Below are 24,147 nucleotides of genomic sequence, written 5' to 3'. Positions count from 1 at the left end.
AGCTATGTAGCAATCACATAACACACTGACAAAAGTCAACCAAAACAAGTTGTGCTCCCTTTTTCTGGTTATTTGGTTATAACGTTTGATAGAATACGGATAATTGAGCAAACTTTGTTGGATTCCATTCTTGATTAAATCATCTTCCCATTGATATATAATTTTATAATCTTACTCCAAAAGAAGTGGTGTTATGAGCCATCAAACCCCTGAAATACACCTTTCCCCAAAAGTCTTCCACAATCTTGACCACTACTGTATATCAAACAAAGCAACATTCAACAACTCATCAGAATCTAATGATAAATATGTTGGTTAATGACAAACAACACAGGTAATGAAGACACACGCAACTCCAGTTCTTCTCCATTTGCTCCTGAAGCTCTAATCCCTTTTTGTTTCCATTGCAGATTGTCATGAATTGGAAATCGAGAACAAGGGTGACCACGACAAAATCCCCAGAGAGGAGAAGCTGGAGTGTGTAGAAAGCTGCAAATATAGCTCTCATTCCACTTCCCATCAACAAAATCTCATTGAAAAGAAACTCTATCAGTGCATGGAATGTGGAAAGAACTTCAGTCATAGCTCCTCTCTCACTTCCCATCAGAGAATTCATACAGGGGAGAAACCATATCAGTGTGTGGAATGTGGAAAGAGCTTCCGAAGGAGCTGTGATCTCACTTCCCATCAAAGAATTCATACAGGGGAGAAACCCTATCAGTGTGTGGAATGCGGAAAGAGTTTCGCTGACAGCTCCTCTCTCACTAAGCATCAGAGAATTCATACAGGGGAGAAACCTTATAAGTGTGTGAAATGTGGAAAGAGCTTCAATCAGAGCTCCCATCTTATTTCCCATCAAATAAATCATACAGGGGAGAAACCATATCAGTGTGTGGAATGTGGAAAGAGCTTCAGTACGAGCTCCTCTCTCACTTCCCATCAAAGAATTCATACAGGGGAGAAACCCTATCAGTGTGTGGAATGTGGAAAGAGCTTCAGTCGGCGCTCGTCTCTCATTTCCCATCAAAGAATTCATACAGGGGAGAAACCCTATCAGTGCGTGGAATGTGGAAAGAGCTTCACTGCTAGCTCCTCTTTCAGTTCCCATCAAAGAATTCATACAGGGGAGAAACCCTATCAGTGCGTGGAATGTGGAAAGAGCTTCACTGCTAGCTCCTCTTTCAGTTCCCATCAAAGAATTCATACAGGGGAGAAACCCTATCAGTGCGTGGAATGTGGAAAGAGCTTCAGTCACAGCTCCTCTCTCACTTACCATCAAAGAATTCATACAGGGGAGAAACCCTATCAGTGCTTGGAATGTGGAAAGAGCTTCAGTCAGAGCTCCAAACTCACTTCCCATAAAAGAATCCATACAGGGGAGAAACCCTATCAGTGTGTGGAATGTGGAAGGAGCTTCAGTCAGAGCTCCAAACTCACTTCACATAAACGAATCCATACAAAGGTCGGAAAAAACAGATTATCAGATTTTTTCCAATGAATTCAGGGACACTTTTTTTGCAGCAGCCAAGGGATTAAAAGACAGCAGCATCCGGATTCTTAGTAGGGAGCATCATTTTGTAAACATATGCAGTTTCCATGGCAACCAGAGCCAGGTTCCTTGGTTTTGGGTGAAGGATGGGGAGGGGGGAGAGAAGGGAAAGCAAAATTAGGACGGGATGGATGGAACTGAAGGAGGGTTTGTGTGTGTGTGTGTTAGAGAGAGAGAGAGAGCATGTGTGTGTTCGCCCACCCCTTTTCTTTCCTGGGATTCTCGGAAGCATCACTGAAAAGGAAAGAAGGGGGTAAAATGGGGTAGAGAGGGGACAGAGAGTCAGGTCGTCCCAGAAAGCGGCACATGAGGAATACAAACAGATAGATAACCAAAGCTATTTTAATACGAACCTCCCCTATTTTCTGTCTAACTCTTCAGGCAGAGAAATATGCAATAGGGAGAATGTGTGGGGAGGGGGTGGAGCCATGTGGCGGAGTATTATTATTTTTATTTACAAGCGAGGAGGCAGGAGGGTGGTGTCTCCTTTGGTTGGGCAATAAAAGCGCCCAGCCTTTATGACTGCCATCAGCGATCCTTTCCTTGCATCCGCACCCCAGTTGGATGTTTGAGAAGGAACATCATAAACCATATGCCGGCGCCCTCCGCATCTCCCCTCAGCCCTCGGGGCAAGGTTCCTGCCAAAACAGCAATAAAGAAGTGGAAGCAGCAGCAGCAAGAAGACGAAGAAGAGTTTGGATTTGATATCCCACTTTATCACTACCCAAAGGAGGTTCAAAGTGGCTGACATTCTCCTTTCCCTTCCTCTCCCACAACAAACACTCTGGGAGGTGAGTGGGGCTGAGAGACTTCAGAGAAGTGTGACTGGCGCAAGGTCACCCAGCAGCTGCATGTGGAGGAGCGGAGACTCGAACCCGGTTCCCCAGATTACGAGCCCACCACTCTTAACCACTACACCACACCGAGCAGGCGGAAGAGGAGAGTGGGAGCAGGAGAGGGAAAGTTCCCGCTCGTCTAACGCAGCCCAGCCGTCCGCACTGGCAACAGCAGCGGCCACAGCGCCTCTTGCCGCTGGCATCTTTGGCCATAGACAGATTGGTAAAACTGGGAACTGTCCCTGGGAACCGGGAACGTCTGATAACCCTACATCAGGGGTCCCCAGACTTACCTGGCTTTGGGCCGGTGCCCGCTGCGCCGATCGCATGGCGGGCTGGAGGGCGGGGGAGTGTGCGCCCATGCGCATGCACACACAGACTTACTGGCGCGGTGGCGCGCTTCCAGGTTGGAAAAAGCGCTGAAAATCGTTTGTGCGCATGCATATATGGGCCTCCCCCGACCCGGAAGTGCACCGGAAATGTCCTCTTCTGGATCAGGAGAGGCCCATACGCATGCGCACAAACGATTTTCGGCACTTTTTCCTGATTTGGAAGTGCGCCGCCGCGCTGCGCACCGACAAGAAAATACAAATACTGTACAAGGTTCCATCTTTGCACACAAAAGTTGCTTTAAAGCAGGGTTTTCCCAACTTGTGTCCCCAGCAGCTCTTGGACTACAGTTCCCATCATCCCTCCCCATTGGTCCTGAGCTCCCAGAGCCAGCTGCTTCGGCACAGATTTTGAAGTCGGCCAGCACCAACAGTCGGGGAGTCCTGAACTCTGCCTGTGAGACCAGCTCTGTCAGCTAAGGCAGGGAGACCATGGAGGGCAAATGAAGCGGGAAGCACCCCTGCTAGCAAGCACCCCTCAACAAGACCCCAACCCCAGAGTCTGCTCAGCCCCCTCCGCTTCTTGTAGCTGGAGTCAGTCTGGGCGCTGCCCTCCCAGGCCAGGTGGTAAAGGCCTGCCAGGCAGGGAGCAGGTCCTGCAGGACTCCCAGCAAGAAAACCTGGCTAGTGAGTCTTTGGCAAAGAAGGGACAAGGGAGTTCCCTGTCTCCAAGGTGTGGGGCTTACCTTCTCTTCGATCGGGCCTCAGGTAGGCCCAACTCTGGCCGAGCTATTACATTCTGCAGAGGACAGAAAAATCTGGGTCAGATGACACTACGAAAACCCACCTTGGATGGCTGCACCCACCTTGGACCCAATCCCTTGTCCCAGAAGACCACCCTGAGCCCTTCCACCTCCTGGACAGAGGTGGAAGGGCAGCAGCAGGAAAGGGGGCAGGAAAAGCCTCTGGCCTCATCCTGGCACCCAGGAACACACAGGGATGTGCTATTGGGATGTGCTATTGGGAGGATGGAAGCAACCAAAGAAATGAATACAGGAAGGCAAGATACTTACTCTGAGCTGGGAGAAATGCTCTTGGCGCTAGTTTCCGCTCTTCCCCATTGTCACAGAGGGCGTATCCTTGGAGGTCCTGTAAGAGGAAAGAGCCTCAGAGTCAGGGGCCAGTCTTGGGAAGTGCTAGTAGCTGTCTGATAAGGAGACAGGATTCATCAGTGCGGGTGTGATGCCTTGTCCTGCATTTTCCTTTATTTAAATAAAAATTTCTCAAGTTGTATTTGTGTGTGTGCCCATTTGTAGACTCAGTAGGTGGTGCTGGGAAGTATTTTGACACTTGTGGGCAGTACAAAGTCAATTTTACAGTTTTTATACATAGTGATACAAAGTTATTTTAGCAACAAATACAAAAGTAAATTTATAAATTTGTCTTGGGATCCCCTCTCTGGTCATTGATTCTCTTATAACGCTAGCTAACTATCTAAAATGCCAATCCAAGCCTAACTCGGACCCCCACCCTAACCCCGGCCCTAAGCCTGCACCTAACCCCAAGTACTCGATGTACAAAAGAGATATATACAAAATAGGCACAAATGTGCGCAAAATAAAAAGGTAAATTAAAAAAAAAATAAACTAAAGAACAGAAAAATAAACTAAAGAACAAAAATATTAAATTAAAAATAAAGAACAAATAATTAACCACAAAAGCTCACCCGTGTCAAGAATCTAAGCGGGCTGAAATCAAGAAAAGCAACCAAAACAAAAGCAACAGCTGCGAGGGGGAAGGGCATAGCTGCCAAGTCTCTTGGTTTTGGCGGGAAACCCTTAGATTTCAATCCGTTTCCTGAGAGAGAGAGAGAGAGAGAGAGAGTGATGGTGGCGGAGCTCGCAGGAGCTGCTGCTTCTCCTCCGTGCAGTTTTCCAACAGGCCTTTTTGGAGAAGAGGAGGAGGATCCACTCTCCCCATTTCCCCCTCTTTTATTTTATTTTGTAAGTGTGTGTGTGTTGTTTTGTAAATTGTCAAGTCTGGGCGCGCACACACACAAACACACACACACCAGGGCTCTAGTGTCAAGGGGCTGCGGCGTTTTCCAACAGGCCTTTTTGGAGAAGAGGAGGAGGAGCCACTCTCCCCAGTTGGCTGGCTGCTAGCTGAGGAAGGGGTTTTTATTATTAAGGTTATTTTGTTCCTAGCTTGCCGCCAGTCCTGTGGGGGGTCTTCATGGGCGGTTAGGGCGGGTGGCCGAGGCAAAGATTTAAAGCTCTCACTTTCTCCAGAGAAGGCATGGTGAGCGCGCGAGAGGGATACGAGGGCGGGGGGCGGAGGGACGGCGGTTGTCGAGCGGAAAGCGCTTCCTTCCACATGAGGAGGAAGGGTCCCTACAGGGCGGGCGGGAGCTCCTAGGTCTGTGAACCGGGTGGTGTGTGTGTGTGTGTTGCGGGGAGGGAGTCCGGCTTGTTGGCGCGCCTGCTGTCAGCGGCCCCGTCGCCACGGCCTCGCGTCTTCCTGAGGGAAGGAGGGGCGGCCGGGGCTGGGGGTGTTTCCTCACACGCGGGCGAGAGAGGGCGAGCGGGGACGGGGGTCCCGAGCGAGGCGACTGAGGGAGAGAGAAAACCAGCCCACGCTGCTGGGCTGGGCTTCCCCCGGGAGAGGAGAATAGGATTTATTTATTAATACGAACTTCGCTTGGTTCCTCCTTGGTAGCCAGTGCAATGGTTTCACCAGTGCTAGAACTCAGGACCCGCTGCCTTGAGGGGCATCTAAGAGCAGATTGGCAGGGGGGAGGTCTCCCTTGGGAGGTGGTGGACTCTCCTTCCTTGGAGGTTTCTAAGCAGAGATCGGACGGCCATCTGCCATGGATGCTTGAGCTGAGATTCCTGCCTTGCTGGGGGTTGGACTAGATGACCCTAGGGTCCCCTCCTCTCTCTCCACTCCTGAATTCGAGGAGGAGGTTCCTTGCCTCCTGAAAAGCCCTTTTCCCTGCAGGCTGTTCCTCTGGTTTCTGGGCATTGGCGTAGCCAGAGAATTCACCACCACCCCCAAATCCATAAAAAATAATAAAAAGCCTAGGTTCTGCCAAGCGAGAGAGGGTGGACTCGGCTTTGCAAGGGTTAAAGGGAACTGAGCTGCCTTCCTAGAGAGGACAGGAAGCAAGGGGGGGAACCAGGTCCTCCAGAGCCAAGGCCCCTCCCTCCCTCCCCAGCCCTCCTTTCCTGCTTTGGTGTCTCTCCTGCAAGGGCTGCATCGCTGTCCCTTCACTCCTGGGATTGTTGCTGGAAAACCAGCTAGAAATGGGCGCTGCCACTCACTGAGCCTCCAGGGACCCTGGCATCAACAGCTCTGTGTGTGTTAAGCTATTAGATGATGATGATAAATTTCCCTCCTGAATTTCAAGGGATATGTCTTTGGCCCCACCCACTTGGCCCTTAGGGAGTTGGTCAGATACATACCTGGCCCTCAGAGCAAAGAAAAAGGGACCCCACCCCAGGACTCTGTCTTGAGAGCGGCAGAGAGTCCAAATGTAAGAAAAGGAGACAGAAGCAGGGGAGTGAGGGTGGGGGTGGGGAGCAAATCCTGAGGACCCCCGGGTGAGGACCCCCACTAAAGCCAAGCATCCATTTTTCACAAGATACAAATGACTCCTTTGTCAGTCGGTTCTGACTTCATGCATTGACTGGAAGGCAGCAGAAACCAGGTTGATTAATCTCACAGAAATCCCTTCAGTTGCCTCCACATTTTGCATTGTTAGAAGGCTAGAGACTTATTTCTTCTCCTCTTCCTCCTCCTCTTTCTTTTCAAAAAGAGAGCTCATGGTCTGGGATGTGGTCCAGCCTTGGTTCCCAGCAAAACTCATCCATGCTTGACTCAGGGAACCATTATTTTCCCCTGTCCTACAAATTCTGTAACAGAACCAATGTATTTGCTTTGTAGGATTTGCTAGAGCTTCTCAGCAACAGAACTTGGCAGAAGAGCAAAGGGTTCCTTCTCTTAGAGGCTTCCTGAGAGCACAGATGGGTGAGCGAGACTCAGCTGGCCCTGAAGCAGGAAGAGGCCATGCCAACCAGATTGGGAGCAGTGGGGGATTCTGGGAAAAACCAGTGCAGAAGATCTTGGGTGAGGACGACACCCTCCGCTCAGAGTGTTCTCACCCGGAGTTAAGGCAGCAGTTAAGGCAGTTTTGCTGCCAGGAGGCCAAAGGACCCTGAGAGGTTTGCAGTCGACTCTACCACTTTTGCCACCAGTGGCTGAAGCCAGAAAGGCACACGAAAGCTGAGATGCTGGACCTGGTGATCTTGGAGCAGTTCCTGGCTGTCCTTCCCCCGGAGATGGAGAGCTGGGTGAGGGAATGCGGAGCGGAGACCAGTTCCCAGGCGGTGGCCCTGGCCGAAGGTTTCCTCCTGAGTCAGGCAGAGGAGAGGAAGCAGGAAGAGAGAAAGCAGGTGAGAGAGACTTTCCTCTGGATACTCCCAAGGGGCTCCAAAGAGGACAGAGAACATCCAATTATGGTCTGCTGATGGCACATCCTTTTCCGGGAACGCATCCATGGAATGAGAATTCACACCCTTCAAGTCTTTGTCACTCTCTTTCTAATATTTCTCCCCATTCTCTGTTTTGAATCCTTGTTTCTTTTTCAGGGAAAGGATCATTTTGCAGAAATGGACCTGGATTCCTGTGAGGCAGAGAGGCCTCTGTTGGACACCATAGAGAGACTACTGGGTAAGGAGGAAGGTGGTTTTTCTCTGTTTGGTCTCATTCTGTTGCTTTTCCAACTCATCTGAGGGTTCTTTTCATCTTGTTTTGGGGGTGACAGTTGGGAACAAGGGTCCAGAGGAGGGGAGATGTATTTCTTCACAACAAACATATTAAATGGGCACAAACGTACAAATGCTCTCAGCAGGTAAGACTTTTTCAAAGGCCCATCTGTGGTTAGAGATGCCCTGTTTCACCTGTGAGAGAAGCAGGCACTCCTGGCGTCCTGATTACCATTTATCTCTTGCAGGTGACAGAATGATGCCGGCAAGACCTCCTGATCCGTCTTTTCATGGGGGCAGAAGGGAAGCAGCTGTGGAACCAGATCAGGTCAGGGGAAGCTGCCTTGTGGGGACAGAGGCCGAGAGATGGAGCAATGTCATGGACTGGTTGGGCACAGAGGAATGGTGGGAGGATGCAGCCGGGGAACCAGGAAAGGAAGATGGCTCAGAGCCCAAGAAGTGGAGGTAGAAGAAGGATGGGCAGTCAGAGGGGGAAGAGGGGGAAGCCTGGGAAGAGGAGGTGTCAGAAGCTGAAGGGGTAACAGGGCTTAGTGAGCAGGGAGACTCTGTGGCAGAATGTAGTGGAGAATCAGAGGCAGAAGAGGAAGGAGGTGAGTGGGAGGAGAGAGGTGGAGAGGCTGAGGTGAGTCAGGATAAGGCAGAGCGACTGGTGGCTGCCTCTACTTTTGCCAGAAGCCACCCTCCCTGCTTGTTTCTCAGAGCCAGGAGACCCCCTGCATTGCAGAAATCTCTGCTAGATCATACAAGACAGTTGGCCATCCAAAATAGGCTTCTTTATTACTAGATTGATCAGTGAATGCTTAAATTGGTTTCTAAGCAGTGGACAGACAATTACAAATAGTGGTCAGGAAATGGGAATGTTACCGGAGGATGTCAAACCAAAGGATAGGTGTATAATAATATATGCAGTAGTTGCAAAAAATTGGAAAACCTCAGTAATTCCCAGCAGAGAGGAGTGGCAAATCAAGGTATTACAATATTATAGATTAGCGACAAGATATGAAGAACTCAAAGGAACAGATTCAGATACAATCATAAAAATCTGGAAACCATTCATTAATTATATAAAAGATAAACTGGAAAACCCAAATCTGATCTCAGATACTTAAAGGTTCTACCATATGTATAATTGCAAATGTTTTACATTTATATGTAATTGATAGTTTTGTGTAACATGATTGGTAGTGTGTAATATTTTATATGGAACTTAGGGAGGAGCCCAGTACAGGATGGGAAGTTTTGAGGGAGGAGGGGTAGGGAGGGGGGGAAGATGGGAGGGCCGGGGCGGGGAAAAGAATAACCACACGACAATGTATTATTGTTGTATATTTTTCTTTTAATCATTTGTATATTTTCAAAACCAATAAAGATTTGTTTAAAATAATAATAATAAATTATAAAAAAACAAAAAAAACAAATAGTGGTCAGGATTCACCTAACCAGGCCCGTCCGCTGCAAAATGGGACCTGCCCCCCATTCCTCCCCCTCTCCATGCCCCCATGAACCCTGGAATTTGACTCTAGGGCATTGGGAGGGAACTTCCCAGAACAGCTCACGAGGAGGGGAGAAAGTGGATCCTTCCATCAGGCAAGCTGGAATGCTTGCGTAGGCAGAATGACTTGAAAACCACAAGGTGGAGTACCACCTATTTGCACAAAGATGAATACTCATAATTCAAAGGCAGAATAAAATAAGCATCCATAAATAAAATGTGCAGCAAAGCAATCCTATTGAAACAACACCACAATTAACAGGAAGGAAACAACAGAGCATTGTGTAGCAGATCATATTGATGCTGTCTCAGAGGAGGACATTTCGCTTTTTCTTTCAGGGTCCAGTGTGCTTTGAAGATGTCGCTGTTCGTTTCACGGACGAGGAGTGGGCGCTGCTGGATCCTGACCAGAGAGCTCTGCATAAGGACGTCATGGAGGAGAATCGTGGGATCGTGGCCTCTCTTGGTAAGGCTCCCTGTGGGTTCGTCATATCTGCCTGGAAATTAAAAAAATACCTCTATGTGACCAATCTCCTATATTTTCACAGAACTCAACTGTGGCCCCTATAACACCTGGGAACCTAACACACCCCACAATAAACAGTAAATTTTCTTTGAACAATCTTCCTCAAATTATTCCTTTTTTTTACCACAATTGGACTTTTCTGAACTGCCCAGGCCATCTTAAGTGTCAGCTTCAGAATTGTTAGGAAAGATAAGTAGCTGACATTGGAGATGGAGGGGATGCCATGACTGGGCGAAACAAAATTCATGCCAGAGAAGTGCTAGGCTTATTGAATCTCATGTAGTAGTAGCAGTGATGATAATGATGGTGATGATGATGATGATGATGATGATGATGATGATGATAATAATAATAATAATACAGTGGTACCTTGGTTTTCAAACTTAATCTTTTCCGGACAGGACTGTTCTTAAATCGAGGTACCACTGTAGTAATAATAATAATTTTTATTTATACCCTGCCCATCTGGCTGGGTTGCCCCAGCCACTCTGGGCAGCTTCCAACACACATATAAACATGAAACATAAATAATAATAATCTGACCCCATATGAAAAGAACATTAACTTTAAAATGAAGAACTTATTCTAGTGGCCAAAATTGTGGAAACCTTTTGTGAAAAGTGTATTTCTGAGGTTTGATGGCTCATAACACCAATTTTGTGTGGAGTAATACCATAAAATCCTCCTCCTCCTCCTCCTCCTCCTCCTCCTCCTCCTTCTTCTTCTTCTTCTTCTTTGATGATCACTCATATCCGAGTAAGATTGTCTTCCATAAACACGGTTTTAACAATGGGTCTGTAAGTGACTGTGGAGGCCAATTCTGGATCTACACGTCCTTCCCCAGGGGGACATTGGTTTCCAGCTGGGAGTTGACCACGGTGTGGATTTGCCAGCGTTCCTTCCTCTTAGCACGTTTCTCCCTTGCGTCCTGCGTTCGAGTGTCTTCAAAGTCCATGACACCTTTGGTAAAGGCTTTACCATAAAATTATATATCAATGGAAATATGATTTAATGAAGAATGTAATGCAGGAACTTTTATGAAGGAGTATTTATTAGAACAGCAGTCATAAAGAAAAAAACGTGAAACCTTTGGTAACCATTGGTAACTTTTAGCTTTAAATATGGCCTTACAACGCCTTCCCGTTGTAGTGAACCTAGTTTTTAGTTCTGCAGCTGTAATAATGTGAAACAAAGACGGAATTATTGCCTCTCTTAATTGGGCTTTATTGCTGGGTTGCTTCTGACTAACAAGTTTATTTAGTCGGTTCCATAGATTTCCAATTGGGTTAAAGTTTGGGCTATTCTGAGGCCATTCCAACAGTGGAATAGGATTATCTTGAAAGCACCTTTTGCACACAGTAGCAACATGACATGGAGCTGAATCCTGTTGAAATAGAAAATAAATAAATATAAATAAATGCTTCAGTGTCTAGGAAAAGATCACCTGCGGAACGCTTCAGTTTGGGATCAAGTACTTCATTTATGCATTTCGGGGCATTTACATTCCCATTAATGGCACAAATTCTGCCCACACCTTTTGCTGCCATACAACCCCGGATCTTCACACTACCTGGCTGTGTCACGGTCGGTGTAATGCAAGTAGGATGTAAATCTTCTCTGATTCTTCTCCTCACGTATTTCATGCCATTACTATGAAGCAAGGAGATTTGCGTCTCATTGCTCCAAATAACACTGTCCCATTGTTTCTTCTCATGTATGGACAGTCTCTCTGTCTCATTGCCTGGCCAGACAGGTCTTCGCTGCTTGCCATAGTGCACCTTTTCCTGCCTTTACCAGTCTGATTTTGTAGTGACTGAGTCTCCTTACACCTCTTCAAAAACATAGAAAAGCCAGTTACGTTTTCCCAAGTCTTTCTTCTAATTTCTTCTAATTTCTTCATAATTGTAGCCTTGTTCACTTAATAGTACTATTTTACATCGCTTTCTGGGTAACCAATCAACTCTTTGTGCCATTTCTATAATATTATTATGTTCTACAACCTCACTAAATAAAAGAACACAAAAAACCAACCAACTTTATATCAATCATAGAATCATAGAGTTGGAAGAGACCACAAGGGCCATCCAGTCCAACCCCATGCCAAGCAGGAAACACCATCAAAGCATTCCTGACATATGCCTGTCAAGACTCTGCTTAAAGACCTCCAAAGAAGGAGACTCCACCACACTCCTTGGCAGCAAATTCCACTGTCAAACAGCTCTTACTGTCAGGAAGTTCTTCCTAATGTTTAGGTGGAATCTTCTTTCTTGTAGTTTGAATCCACTGCTCCGTGTCCACTTCTCTGGAGCAGCAGAAAACAACCTTTCTCCCTCCTCTATATGACATCCTTTTATACATTTGAACATGGCTATCATATCACCCCTTAACCTTCTCTTCTCCAGGCTAAGCATACCCAGCTCCCTAGGCCGTTCCTCATAAGGCATCGTTTCCAGGCCTTTGACCATTTTGGTTGCCCACCTCTGGACACGTTCCAGCTTTTCAATATCCTTCTTGAACTGTGGTGCCCAGAACTGGACACAGTACTCCAGGTGAGGTCTGACCAGAGCAGAATACAGTGGTACTATTACTTCCCTTGATCTAGATGCTATACTCCTATTGATGCAGCCCAGAATTGCATTGGCTTTTTTAGCTGCTGCATCACACTGTTGACTCATGTCAAGTTTGTGGTCTACCAGGACTCCTAGATCCTTTTCACATGTACTGCTCTCAAGCCAGGTGTCTCCGATCCTGTATTTGTGCCTTTAATTTTTTTTGCCCAAGTGTAGTACTTTACATTTCTCCTTGTTAAAATTCATCTTGTTTGCTTTGGCCCAGTTGTCTAATCTATTAAGGTCATTTTGAAGTGTGATTCTGTCCTCCGGGGTATTAGCCACCCCTCCCAATTTGGTGTCGTCTGCAAACTTGCTCAGGATGCCCTCAAGCCCATCATCCAAGTCATTGATAAAGATGTTGAATAAGACTGGGCCCAAGACAGAACCCTGTGGCACCCCACTAGTCACTACTCTCCAGGATGAGAAGGAGCCATTGATGAGCAGCTTTTGGGTTCGGTCAGCCAGCCAGTTACAAATCCACTGAATGGGAGCATTGTGTAGCCCGCATTTTACCAGCTTCTTTACAAGAATATCATGGGGCACCTTGTCAAAGGCCTTGCTGAAATCAAGATAAAACAGTGTTCCCTTCATCACATAACACACTGACAAAAGTCAACCAAAGCAAGTTGTGCTTCCTTTTTCTGGTTATTTGGTTGTAACATTTGATAGAATATGGGTAACTAAACAAACTTTGTTGAATTGCATTATTTATTAAATTCTCTTTCCATTGATATATAATTTTGTTATATTACTGCAAAAGAAGTGGTGTTATGAGCCATCAAACCTCTGAAATGCACTTTCCCCAAAAAATGCTTCCACAATTTTGACCACTACTGTATATCAAACAAAGCAACATTCAACAACTCAATAATAATAATAATAATAATAATAATAATATATTTTTATCCTGCCAATCTGGCTGGGTTTTCCAAGCCACTCTGGGTGTCTTCCAGCAAAACATTAAAGTAAAATAATCCATTAAACATTAAAAACTTCCCTAAACAGGGCTGCCTTCAGATGTCTCCCAAAAGTCTGGTAGTTATTATTAGATTCATCAGAATCTAATAATAAATATGTTGGTTAATGGCAAAAAAACACAGGTAATGAACACACACCCAACTCTCTTCAGTTCTTCTCCATTCGTTCCTGAGGCCCAAATCCCTTTTTGTTTCCATTGCAGATTGTGATGAATCAGAAATCAAAAACAAAGGTGACCACGACAAAATCCCCAGAGAGGAGAAGCCATGTAAAAATTTGGAGTGTTTAGAAAGCTTCAGTCAGAGCTCCCGTTCCACCTATCAACAAAATCTCATTGGAAAGAAACTTTATCAGTGCATTGAATGTGGAAAGAGCTTCAGTCAGAGCTCCTCTCTCACCTCCCATCAAAGAATTCATAGAGGGGATAAACCATATCAGTGTGTGGAATGTGGAAAGAGCTTCAGTCAGAGCTCCAAACTCATTTCCCATCAAAGAGTTCATACAGGGGAGAAACCCTATCAGTGCTTGGAATGTGGGAAGAGCTTCAGTCAGAGCTCCAAACTGATTTCCCATAAAAGAATTCATACAGGAGATAAACCCTATCAGTGTGTGGAATGTGGAAAGACCTTCAGTCGGAGCGACTCTCTCACTTCCCATCAAATAATTCATACAGGGGAGAAACCCTATCAGTGCTTGGAATGCGGAAAAAGCTTCAGTTGGAGCTCCTCTCTCACTTCCCATCAAAGAATTCATACAGGGGAGAAACCCTAAGTGCTTGAAATGTGGAAAGAGCTTCAGTCAGAGATACTCTCTCACTTCCCATCAAATAATTCATACAGGGGAGAAACCCTATCAGTGCTTGGAATGTGGAAAGACCTTTGGTCAGAGCTCCAAACTCACTTCCCATCAAAGAATTCATACAGGAGATAAACCCTATCAGTGTGTGGAATGTGGGAAGAGCTTCAGTCGGAGCGACTCCCTCACTTCCCATCAAATAATTCATACAGGGGAGAAACCCTATCAGTGCTTTGAATGTGGAAAGAGCTTTAGTCACAGCCAAAATCTCACTTCCCATCAAAGAATTCATACAGGGGAGAAACCCTATCAGTGTGTGGAATGTGGAAAGAGCTTCAGTCAGAGCTCCAAACTCACTTCTCATAAGAAAATCCATACAAAGCTCAGAAAAACCATTATACACCTTTAGGAGCCAGGCAAATAAACACCTTTTTAACCAGGCGTTTGGCTGATTGACATCTAATGCCCTTTTAAAATGTGGTGGTTTTTTGTTTTTATGTTGCGTTTTTATGTTTTAACCATCCTGAAACTTGTAGATGTAGGGGAATAGGCGCCAACTCTTAAAGGCCTAGGGGTCTTTGCCCCGCCCCCAATAAAATATTTGAGGAGGCCACTCCCCAGTTTGTTTGTTTTTTTAAATGCAACCTTTTATTATTCCACAACTTGCCATACAATTTTTCTTTGAATTTGCCCTCGTAAAAAAAGTCATGAAAAAACAAAATACAAGAAAATACAAACATGGACAGGTCCCATCTTTGTGTTCCAAACGCTAAAGTTGCTTTAAAGCAGGATTTCCCAAATTTGGGTCCCCAGCAGCTCTCCGACTACAGTTCCCATCATCCCGCCCCATTGGTTCTGCTAGCTAAGGATGATGGGAGTTGTAGTCTAACAACAGCTGGAGACCCAAGTTTGTTTTAAAGGGAAAGTACGCAGGCCCTCTAACACCCTCTGCTGGCCAAAAGCATTGCCACAGAATCTGAACCAGTACTGCTAATTGGAATTTATAGATCACAAAAAGTGAAGTTTGATCGGCACTTCAACCTCTTTGGACCTTCTAGGTGCTTTCTGCACCACCTAGAGTACCCACAGAATTGTGGCTTCTACTGGCAACACACACAGGAGAACAAATGAAAGACAAACACAATGGGCAGGGGAAAAACCCGGAAAGGGCCATACCAAATGGATATCTGGTGTGAAGAGGTAACTTTTCCCACTGCTGAACAATGCCACAGGTAGAGGAGATGAAATGCTAGAAGTTTTCTCAGGGGCAAGGGGAGCTGCTGGGAAATTGAACTATGGGCTCTAAAATACTACATTTTTAAAAAGTTGCTGCCATTACAGGCATTGCCATTCAAAGAGTTGTTGTGACGTGGAGTTCGTGATTTCAGCTCTCTTGAAATCTCTTGAAATATGCTGGAGACGGTTCTCTAGTAACACAAACAAGACTGAGCTCTGAGGAGAGGAAAGCTACTTTTATCAGGACGGGGGACTAGCTAGAAAGGGATACATAGAATCATAGAGTTGGAAGAGACCACAAGGGCCATCCAGTCCAACCCCCTGCCAAGCAGGAAACACCATCAAAGCATTCCTGACAGATGGCTGTCCAGCCTCCACTTAAAGACCTCCAAAGAAGGAGACTCCACCACACTCCTTGGCTGCAAATTCTACAGTCTAACAGCTCTGACTGTCAGGAAGTTCTTCCTAATGTTTAGGGGTCAGTCCATGAAAATGTGGAAAAAAATTTTTTTTTGTAAAAAGTTTAATAATTTTTTTACATGTTATGTTTGTGTACACATATCAAAGTGTTTTGGCAACAAAACAAATTATTCCCAGAATGCTTCATTCCAAAATGGCTGCCACCTGAATGTAGCACATGTTGCAAATGATTTTGTTTCTGAATTTAAACATACATTAAAGGTAAGATAAAATCTATTCAAACCATGAAAACAATGATTGTAATATGTCTATTGAAAGCTTAAAATGTCATCTTTCAATTGCAAATGGTCTATATTGCTCCAATTACATTCTTAATTGGTATTGATTGATGTTAATTATTGATGATTAAGCTGTAAAGTGAGTTACCAAAACAAGTTATTTTTAGAATATCTTTCTGAATTGGAGCTTCAGAATTAAACTTTTCTGCATTTTCCTTCTAGGCAGTAGATGCAATGTAATCATGTAAACATTTTAATTTTATGTTACACTTTGTGCCCTACAAACACTATCAAAATGTGTAACGTGAGTTACCGCAATTATGGTAACTCACGTTACAGTGCTCACTGTGACGGTTTTGAATTGTTTTGGTATATTTTTCTTTTTCAACCGACCTACTGAAGGGTTAAACCTTTATGCAGCACTGTTATATAAAAAGGGAACAAGCCAAAGCCTACCAAAAACAGAGAGAAGCAGTAGGACGAAAAGACTTTGATCAGAAGACTGCACTTATACAGGTTGACTTTTTGGAAAATTACAGCTGTGTGGCACAGGATGAAATTCAAAGTGCCCACTGGAAACAAAACCAAGTAAGCTTGTTTACTTGCTCAATGTGGTATAGTGGGAAGCACCACCCATTGGTTCTTGCTTCTGACAACCTAGATCATTCAAAGGAGACAGTGGTGTGTTACATAGATTTCATTTTGCAGCAGATTCCCAAAGAAGTTGACATAATTAATGTATGGTCTGATGGACCGAGCTCACAATTTAAGAACAAATATGTTGTGCTGCAATTGCTGCTCTTGAAAAAAAGCACCACAAGAAAATAAGGTGGAACTACTTTGCTACATCGCATGGCAAAGGCCCAGTTGATGGCATAGGAGGGACCATTAAGCGTCAAGTTTGGAATGCAGTGAGAGCAAGAAAGCAAATAGTTTCCAATGCCACTCAGTTTGTCACCACAGCAACTAAAGTCTCCAAAGTGAAAGTAGTGGAGATGACACCAGGCCAAATCATTAAACACAAACCTATTTGCTCCATACTTTCTACAAATAGTGATGAGTAACTAAGCAGACCTGTGAAGTCATTGGCATAATTTCCCCACCTACTATGGTTAATTCAAGTTAATTCTAAACTGTCTCTAATATTCATGTTTAAATAAATATTTGTCAAAATTTCCTAAATGACAAGAAAATAATTATTTACCTTCATAGAATTCCAATGCCCAAAATTATGATTTGAAAAGTAACATGAGTTACCATGTTATGTAACGTGAGTTACCATGAGAAAAGTTATTCAATTAATAACCGTTGAAATTAGAAATGCCAGACCACTATGCTATGAAAGGCAAGGTTTCTGTAATACTCTTACCTAAAAAGTTTTTTTCTAAATTCATCATGGAGGAGGAAAAAGAAAAAACAGTGGGTGCATAAAATTAAGCTGTCCAATTCATGTAACGTGAGTTACCACACAAAAATAATTTTTATTTTTCATATTTTGAAATTAATATAAAAAAGGTAATAAGATTCTATAATAACCAGGTATGTATTATATACACAATTATTTTATTCAAGATTGCTTCTCAATTACTATGTTTAGATATTACTTAATTGCCGCAATCATAAGTCAAATGTAACGTGAGTTACCATGGATTTACCCTTAGGTGGAATCTTCTTTCTTGTAGCTTGAATCCATTGCTCCATGTCCGCTTCTCCGGAGCAGGAGAAAACAACCTTTCACCCTCTTCTCTATGACATCCTTTTATATATTTGAACATAGCTATCATATCACCCCTTAACCTTCTCTTCTCCAGGCTAAACATACCCAGCTCCCTAAGCCGTTCCTCACAAAGCATTGTTTCCAGGCCTTGGACCATTTTGGTTGCCCTCCTCTGGACACGTTCCAGCTTGTCAGTATCCTTCTTGAACTGTGGTGCCCAGAACTGGACCTAGTATTCCAGGTGAGTTCTCACCAGAGTGGTACTATTACTTCCCTTGATCTAGATCAGGCATCCCCAAACTTCGGTCCTCCAGATGTTTTCGACTACAATTCCCATCTTCCCCAACCATTGGTCCTGTTAGCTAGGGATCATGGGAGTTGTAGGCCAAAACATCTGGAGGGCCGCAGTTTGGGGATGCCTGATCTAGATGCTATACTCCTATTGATGCAGCCACAATTGCATTGGCTTTTTTTAGCTTCTTCATCACACTGTTGACTGATGTCAAGTTTGTGGTCTACCCAGACTCCTAGATCCTTTTCACATGTACTGCTCTCAAGCCAGGTGTCACCCATCATGTGATTGATTGCGGAAGGCAAGCCTTACCTAGCCCCTCCCCCCGAATATCTTATTCAGTCAGCACCACTGGGTCGAGTGGTTTACAAACTAAATAAATACGTAAATCGCCTTCCTTTCCACATGTCAATATCCTTATTATCATTTTTAAAATTTATGTGCCCTTCATCTGAAGATATCACAACATAAACATACAGGTTGAAAGCGTGGCTTTCTCAAAAACAAGTAAAGGCAGATAAATCTCTCCTCTCCTTTTTTTGGATAGAGTTACAAACTTGGTTGATCTGGGGACTGCTGTGGAAATAGTACATCTCGGTTTTAGTAAAGCTTTTGACAAAGACCTCTGTGATATTATTGCGAGGAAGCCGGTAAAATGTGGGCTGAATGAGGTAACTGTTAGGTGGATTTGACTGACTGAACCCAAAGAGGATTCCTTCATGGTTCCTCCTCATCCTGGGGAAAAGTGACTAGAGTGGTTCTGCAGGGTTCTGTCCTGAGCCCTTTGTTGTGAATTTTAAGTTATGGTGGGGTGGGGTGATGGGCTGAAATTCAGCCAAGCTTTGTCCTTTGGTGGATAAAGATGGAAGGATTGGTTTTCAGAGTTTGGAATAGAGAGTGTTAAGAAGTGGGAGGTGAAAGCAGTGATGTTATGAAGTAGAGCTGGTGATATCAAGCATTTGAGTGATTATCTGGGGGTTTTCATCATTTTGTCTGTTATTCAAATCAGACTTCAAATATGCTAAAGTCCAGCCAAAGTTTAAAGCACATACAAATTCATAATTAGGTGGAATCTGCCTTGACCTTTTTTTTCTTGTAAATAAAGGGTAGAAAATTTGGTCTGCTAATGGTAAGGCTGAAATGACAGAGAATATTAAAAATCTTATGAACTGTGACTCTTCCTAAGCATCAAGAAACAGGAAAGCCTATGTATCAGAAATGTCTTAGGTAGGACATCAAACTGGGAAAGTGGATTTTAAACTGACTGAACAGGTTTTATGCCCTTGGGAATTTGGTCTCTTAAATCTACCCCTTCGCCTTCCTTGAGTCCCTGGTAAGAAAAGCCAATCATGGCTTTGTTCAAATGGTAATTGAGTCAGGAGATGCATCACTTTAAATGGTATAATAGATTGTGCAGAGGCTACCTGAGTTTAAAACAGGCATCCCCAAACTGCGGCCCTCCAGATATTTTGGCCTACAACTCCCATGATCCCTAGTTAACAGGACCAGTGGTCAGGGATGATGGGAATTGTAGTCCAAAACATCTGGAGGGCCGAAGTTTGGGGATGCCTGGTTTAAAAGAAAAAGGAAAGGAAAGGAAAAGTCAGCCAGCATCAGAAGGAAGGAACAAAGGGGGGGGGGTAGAGAGAGGACAGAGTGTCAGGTCATCCCAGAAAAAGGCACACGAGGAATACAAACGGATAGATAACCAAAGCTATTTTAATACGAACCTCCCCTATTTTCTTTGTAACTCTTCAGGCAGAGAAATATACAATAGGACAGGCATCCCCAAACTGCGGCCCTCCAGATGTTTTGGCCTACAACTCCCATGATCCCTAGATAACATGACCAGTGGTTGGGGAAGATGGGAATTGTAGTCCAAAACATCTGGAGGGCCGAAGTTTGGGGATGCCTGCAATAGGGAGAATGTGTGGGGAGGGGGTGGAGCCATGTGGCGGAGTATTATTATTTTTATTTACAAGCGAGGAGGCGGGAGGGTGGTGTCTCCTTTGGTTGGGCAATAAAAGCGCCCAGCCTTTATGACTGCCATCAGCAATCCTTTCCTTGCATCTGCACCCCTTGAGGAGGAACATCATAAACCAGGGGTCCCCAAACTATGGCCCGCGGGCCGGATGCGGCCCAATTGGCCTGCCAATCTGGCCCGCGAAAGGTCTGGGGATCAGCATGGCCATTCTGCACTTTAATTTTTTTTTAAGCCGAGAGCCATTTCCCCCCCCTGCATTGAAATTTCCCCCTCTCCTTCACCGTGGCAGGCCAGTAGCAGCCAATCAAAAAGTCGAAGTGCTTCAGGCCCCAGCCAATGGGCGGGCAGCAGCTGCTCGTGTACAGGAGGAAGGGGGCTGTGCTAAGCTGGCTGATCGCCATTTTCAGCAGCCTCTTCTTGCCAGAGCAGAGCCAGCCCGAGAAACCTCTTTGCCGCTGCTCCACCCTCCCCCGCCAGCAGCCCCTGCTGCAAAACACAGGTACAGTGGTACCTCGACTTACAAACGACTTACGCTGCCCCGCGCTCGCCACCACTGCTGTGTGCGCAATCTGGCTCTCCCCACCACCTCCGCCGCTGCAAGGCCGGCCTTCTGCCAGCCTCGGGGATCGGGCCCGCGATCGGCCGCCGCCGCTGTGCGTACGATCTGGCTCTCCCCACCACAGATTGGGCCCGCGATCGGATGCTGCCGCCACACGTGTGATCGGCTTCTCGCCGCCGCAGATCGGGCTCTTCCCGCTGCGGATCGGCTGCCGCTGCGTGCACAATCGCACTCTCCCCGCCATGAACCGAGCCCGCGATCGGCTGCCGCGCATGCGATCACACTCTCCCTGGTGCGGATCGGGCCTGCGATCGCTGCTGCTGCTGTGCGTGCGATCCAGCTCTCCCCGCCGTCTCCGCCACTCTCGGGATCGTGCCCCCCCGCTGCTGCTGTGAGGCCGGATCGGGCTCTCCCCACTGCCTCCGCTGCTGCGGGATCGGGCCCTCCCGTCGCCCGCGCTACCTGCCATAGGGCTGGATCACGCTCTCCCCGCCGCAAACCGGGCCCGCGATCAGTTGCCGCCACGCGTGTGCGATCGCTCTCTCCCCACCATGATCCGGCCCCGCAATTGGCTGCTGCTGCGCGCACGATCGCACTCTCCCCACCGTGGATCGGGCCCACAATCGCCGCCGCTGTGTGCGCGATCCAGCTCTCCCCGCTGTCTCCGCCGCTCACAGGATCGTGCCTCCCTGCTGCTGCTGCGAGCCTGGATCGGGCTCTCCCCGCTGTCTCCGCTGCTGCGGGATCGGGCCCTCCCGCCGCCCGCGCTACCTGCCATAGGGCTGGATTGGGCCCTCGCCACCGCTGCCGCTGGCCACCCGCCGCCCACGCTACCTGCCGATCTGCAATGTGCATAGGATTTTGGCTCCCCCCCCAAAAAAATAGTCCGGCCCAGCACAGGGTCTGAGGGCGGTGGGCCGGCCCCCGGCTGAAAAAGTTTGGGGACCCCTGTCATAAACCATATGCCGGCACCCTCCGCGTCTCCCCTCAGCCCTCAGGGCAAGGTTCCTGCCAAAACAGCAATAAAGAAGCGGAAGTAGCAGTAGCAAGAAGAGCAGGCAGAGGAGCCTCTTGCCGCTGGCATCTTCTTCCATGGACAGATTGGTAAAACTGGGAACTGCCCCTGGGAACCGGGGACGTCTGATAACCCTACATTATACAGCTTTAGGAGCCAGGCAAATTGGCACCTTCTTAACCAGGCCTTTGGCTGATTGACATCTAATGCCCTTTTAAAATGTGGTGTTTTGTGCTTTTATGTTGTGTTTTTATGTTGTAACCACCCTGAGACATGTAGGAGTAGGGAATAGGCACCAACTAGGGGTCTTTGCCCCCCCCCCATAAAATATTTGAGGAGGCCACCCTCTCCCCAGGATTGTTTGGTGTTTTTTTAAGCGCAACCTTTTAGTCTTCCGCAACTTGCCATACAATTTCTCTTTCAATTTGCCCTCTTAAAAATAAAAAATAAATAAATGCACAAAGGTCATTGGGGGGGGGAATACAAGAAAATGCAAAAGTCCCATCTTTGCACACAAAAGTTGCTTTAAAGCAGGGTTTCCCCAACTTGGGTCCCCAGCAGCTCCTGGACTACAGTTCCCATCATCCCTCCCCATTGGTCCTGAGCACCCTAGAGCCAGCTGCTTCGGCACAGATTTTGAAGTCAGCCAGCACCAGCAGTCAAGGAGTCCTGAACTCTGCCTGTGAGACCAGCTCTGTCAGCTCAGGCAGGGAGACCATGGAGGGCAAAGGAAGCGGGAAACACCCCTGCTAGCAAACACCCCTCAACAAGACCCCAACTCCAGAGTCTATTCAGCCCCCTCCGCTTCTTGTAGCTGGAGTCAGTCTGGGCGCTGCCCTCCCAGGCCAGGTGGGAAAGGCCTGCCAGGCAGGGAACAGGTCCTGCAGGACTCCCAGCAAGAAACCCTGGCAGGTGAGTCTTTGGCAAAGAAGGGACAAGGGAGTTCCCTGTCTCCAAGGTGTGGGGCTTACCTTCTCTTCGATCGGGCCACAGGTAGGCCACCTCTGGCCGAGCTATTACATTCTGCAGAGGAAAGAAAAATCTGGGTCAGATGACACTACGAAAACCCACCTTGGATGGCTGCACCCACCTTGGACCCAATCCCTTGTCCCAGAAGACCACCCTGAGCCCTTCCACCTCCTGGACAGAGGTGGAAGGGCAGCAGCAGGAAAGGGGGCAGGAAAAGCCTCTGGCCTCATCCTGGCACCCAGGAACACACAGGGATGTGCTATTGGGATGTGCTATTGGGAGGATGGAAGCAACCAAATAAATGAATACAGGAAGGCAAGATACTTACTTTGACCTGGGAGAAATGCTGTTGGCGCTAGTTTCCACTCTTCCCCATTGTCACAGAGGGCGTATCCTCTGAGGTCCTGCAGGAGGTGGAGGCTGGACGCAGCGCCTCCTGGCATCAGCTTGCTGCCCTCGTCCGCCTCCGCTTCTCTCCAGCCCCGCCGGCTTTGGCCGTCTCCTGCTTGGAGCACTTCAGGGTTCGGAGCCCCTGAGCTGAGCTGCCTGGCAGTTCTGAATCAGAACGTGGCTCCCAAGGGCACCTGCCTCTTTCAAAAGGAGAACACTCACATGATCAATTTAAATAATGATGATGATGATGATGATGATGATAATAATAATAATAATAATAATAATAATAATAATAATAATAATAATATATTTATACCCCACACATCTGGCTGGGTTTCACCAGCCACTCTGGGTGGCTTCCAACAAAACATTAAAATACAATAGTCCATCAAATATTAAAAGCTTCCATAAACATAATAACAACAAACATCCATTTTCAGTCCACTGAATTAGCAATTAAGCATTTCTGAAAAGGCAAATGGCATACTTTTATATATTAGCATAAAAAGCATGCATAAGAAAGTGTTACTCATTTATGATGAGAATAGGAATTATTGATTTTGAACTTTGCATGGTTCCTCCTTGGTAGCCAGTGCATAGCTGTCAACCCTTCCTTTTTTGCGGGAAATTCCCTTATTCCAGCACCGTTTCCTGCTGATATCCTGGATTGTTAGATATACGGTAGACTGTCCCCGGGACAGGTGAGGCTGCTGCTGATCTCTTATTTTCAAATCTGAAAGTTGACAGCTATGAGCCAGTGTGATTATTTCAGCAGTGCTAGAACTCAGGACCCGCTGCCTTGAGGGGCATCTAAGAGCAGTTTGGCAGGGGAAAGGTCTCCCTTGGGAGGTGGGGGACTCTCCTTCCTTGGAGGTTTCTAAGCAGAGATCGGACGGCCATCTGCCATGGATGCTTGAGCTGAGATTCCTTCCTTGCTGGGGGTTGGACTAGATGACCCTAGGAACCCTTTTATCCCTCTACTCCTGAATTCGAGGAGGAGGTTCCTTGCCTCCTGGAAAGCCCTTTTCCCTGCCAGCTGTTCCTCTGGTTTCTGCCCAAGGGAGGGAGATGCTCAGAGTCCAGCCAAGAACCTTGCCCCCAAAAGGATATCTGGGCATTGCCATAGCCAGGGGGGGCAGTTGCCCCCTAAATAAAATAATAAAAAGCGGAGATTCTGCCAAGCGAGAGAGGGCTGAGCTAGATGCACGCGGCTTTGCAAGGGTTAAAGGGAACTGAGCTGCATTGCTAGAGAGGACAGGAAGCATGGGGGGGGGGACCAGGTCCTCCAGAGCCAAGGCGCCTCCCTCCCTCCCCAGTCCTTTCCTGCAAGGAATGGGGGTGTACTCAGCTTTGCAAGGGTTAAAGGGAACTGAGTTGCCT

General features: G+C 46.6%; 1 protein-coding gene and 1 long non-coding RNA gene across 2 annotated transcripts in view; one reads left to right on the top strand and one right to left on the bottom strand.

Annotated features, from left to right (window-relative positions):
• The window catches only part of LOC132592085 (uncharacterized), a 34,973-nt gene extending 18,914 nt beyond the window's left edge, over positions 1-16,059 (top strand). Inside the window, 4 exon segments of the mRNA XM_088669011.1 lie at positions 411-1,396; positions 13,452-13,876; positions 13,878-14,286; positions 14,288-16,059. Coding sequence (XP_088525137.1) covers positions 411-1,396; positions 13,452-13,876; positions 13,878-14,286; positions 14,288-14,356 — 1,889 coding nt within the window. The 3' untranslated portion in view covers positions 14,357-16,059.
• LOC148686080 (uncharacterized) lies at positions 1,955-4,023 on the bottom strand. Its single transcript, XR_015949823.1, has 3 exons — positions 3,788-4,023; positions 3,461-3,513; positions 1,955-2,187 (listed from the first exon to the last, which is right to left on the bottom strand). It is a non-coding gene; the product is annotated as an uncharacterized LOC148686080 (long non-coding RNA).
• Positions 16,060-24,147: the final 8,088 nt, after the last annotated feature.

Source organism: Zootoca vivipara, chromosome 4 (assembly GCF_965207765.1).
Source record: "Zootoca vivipara chromosome 4, rZooViv2.hap1.1, whole genome shotgun sequence".
NCBI classification, from domain to species: Eukaryota; Metazoa; Chordata; class Lepidosauria; order Squamata; family Lacertidae; genus Zootoca; species Zootoca vivipara.
The sequence above is the reverse complement of the archived record's forward strand: the minus strand, read 5'-3'. Positions and strand labels throughout refer to the sequence as shown.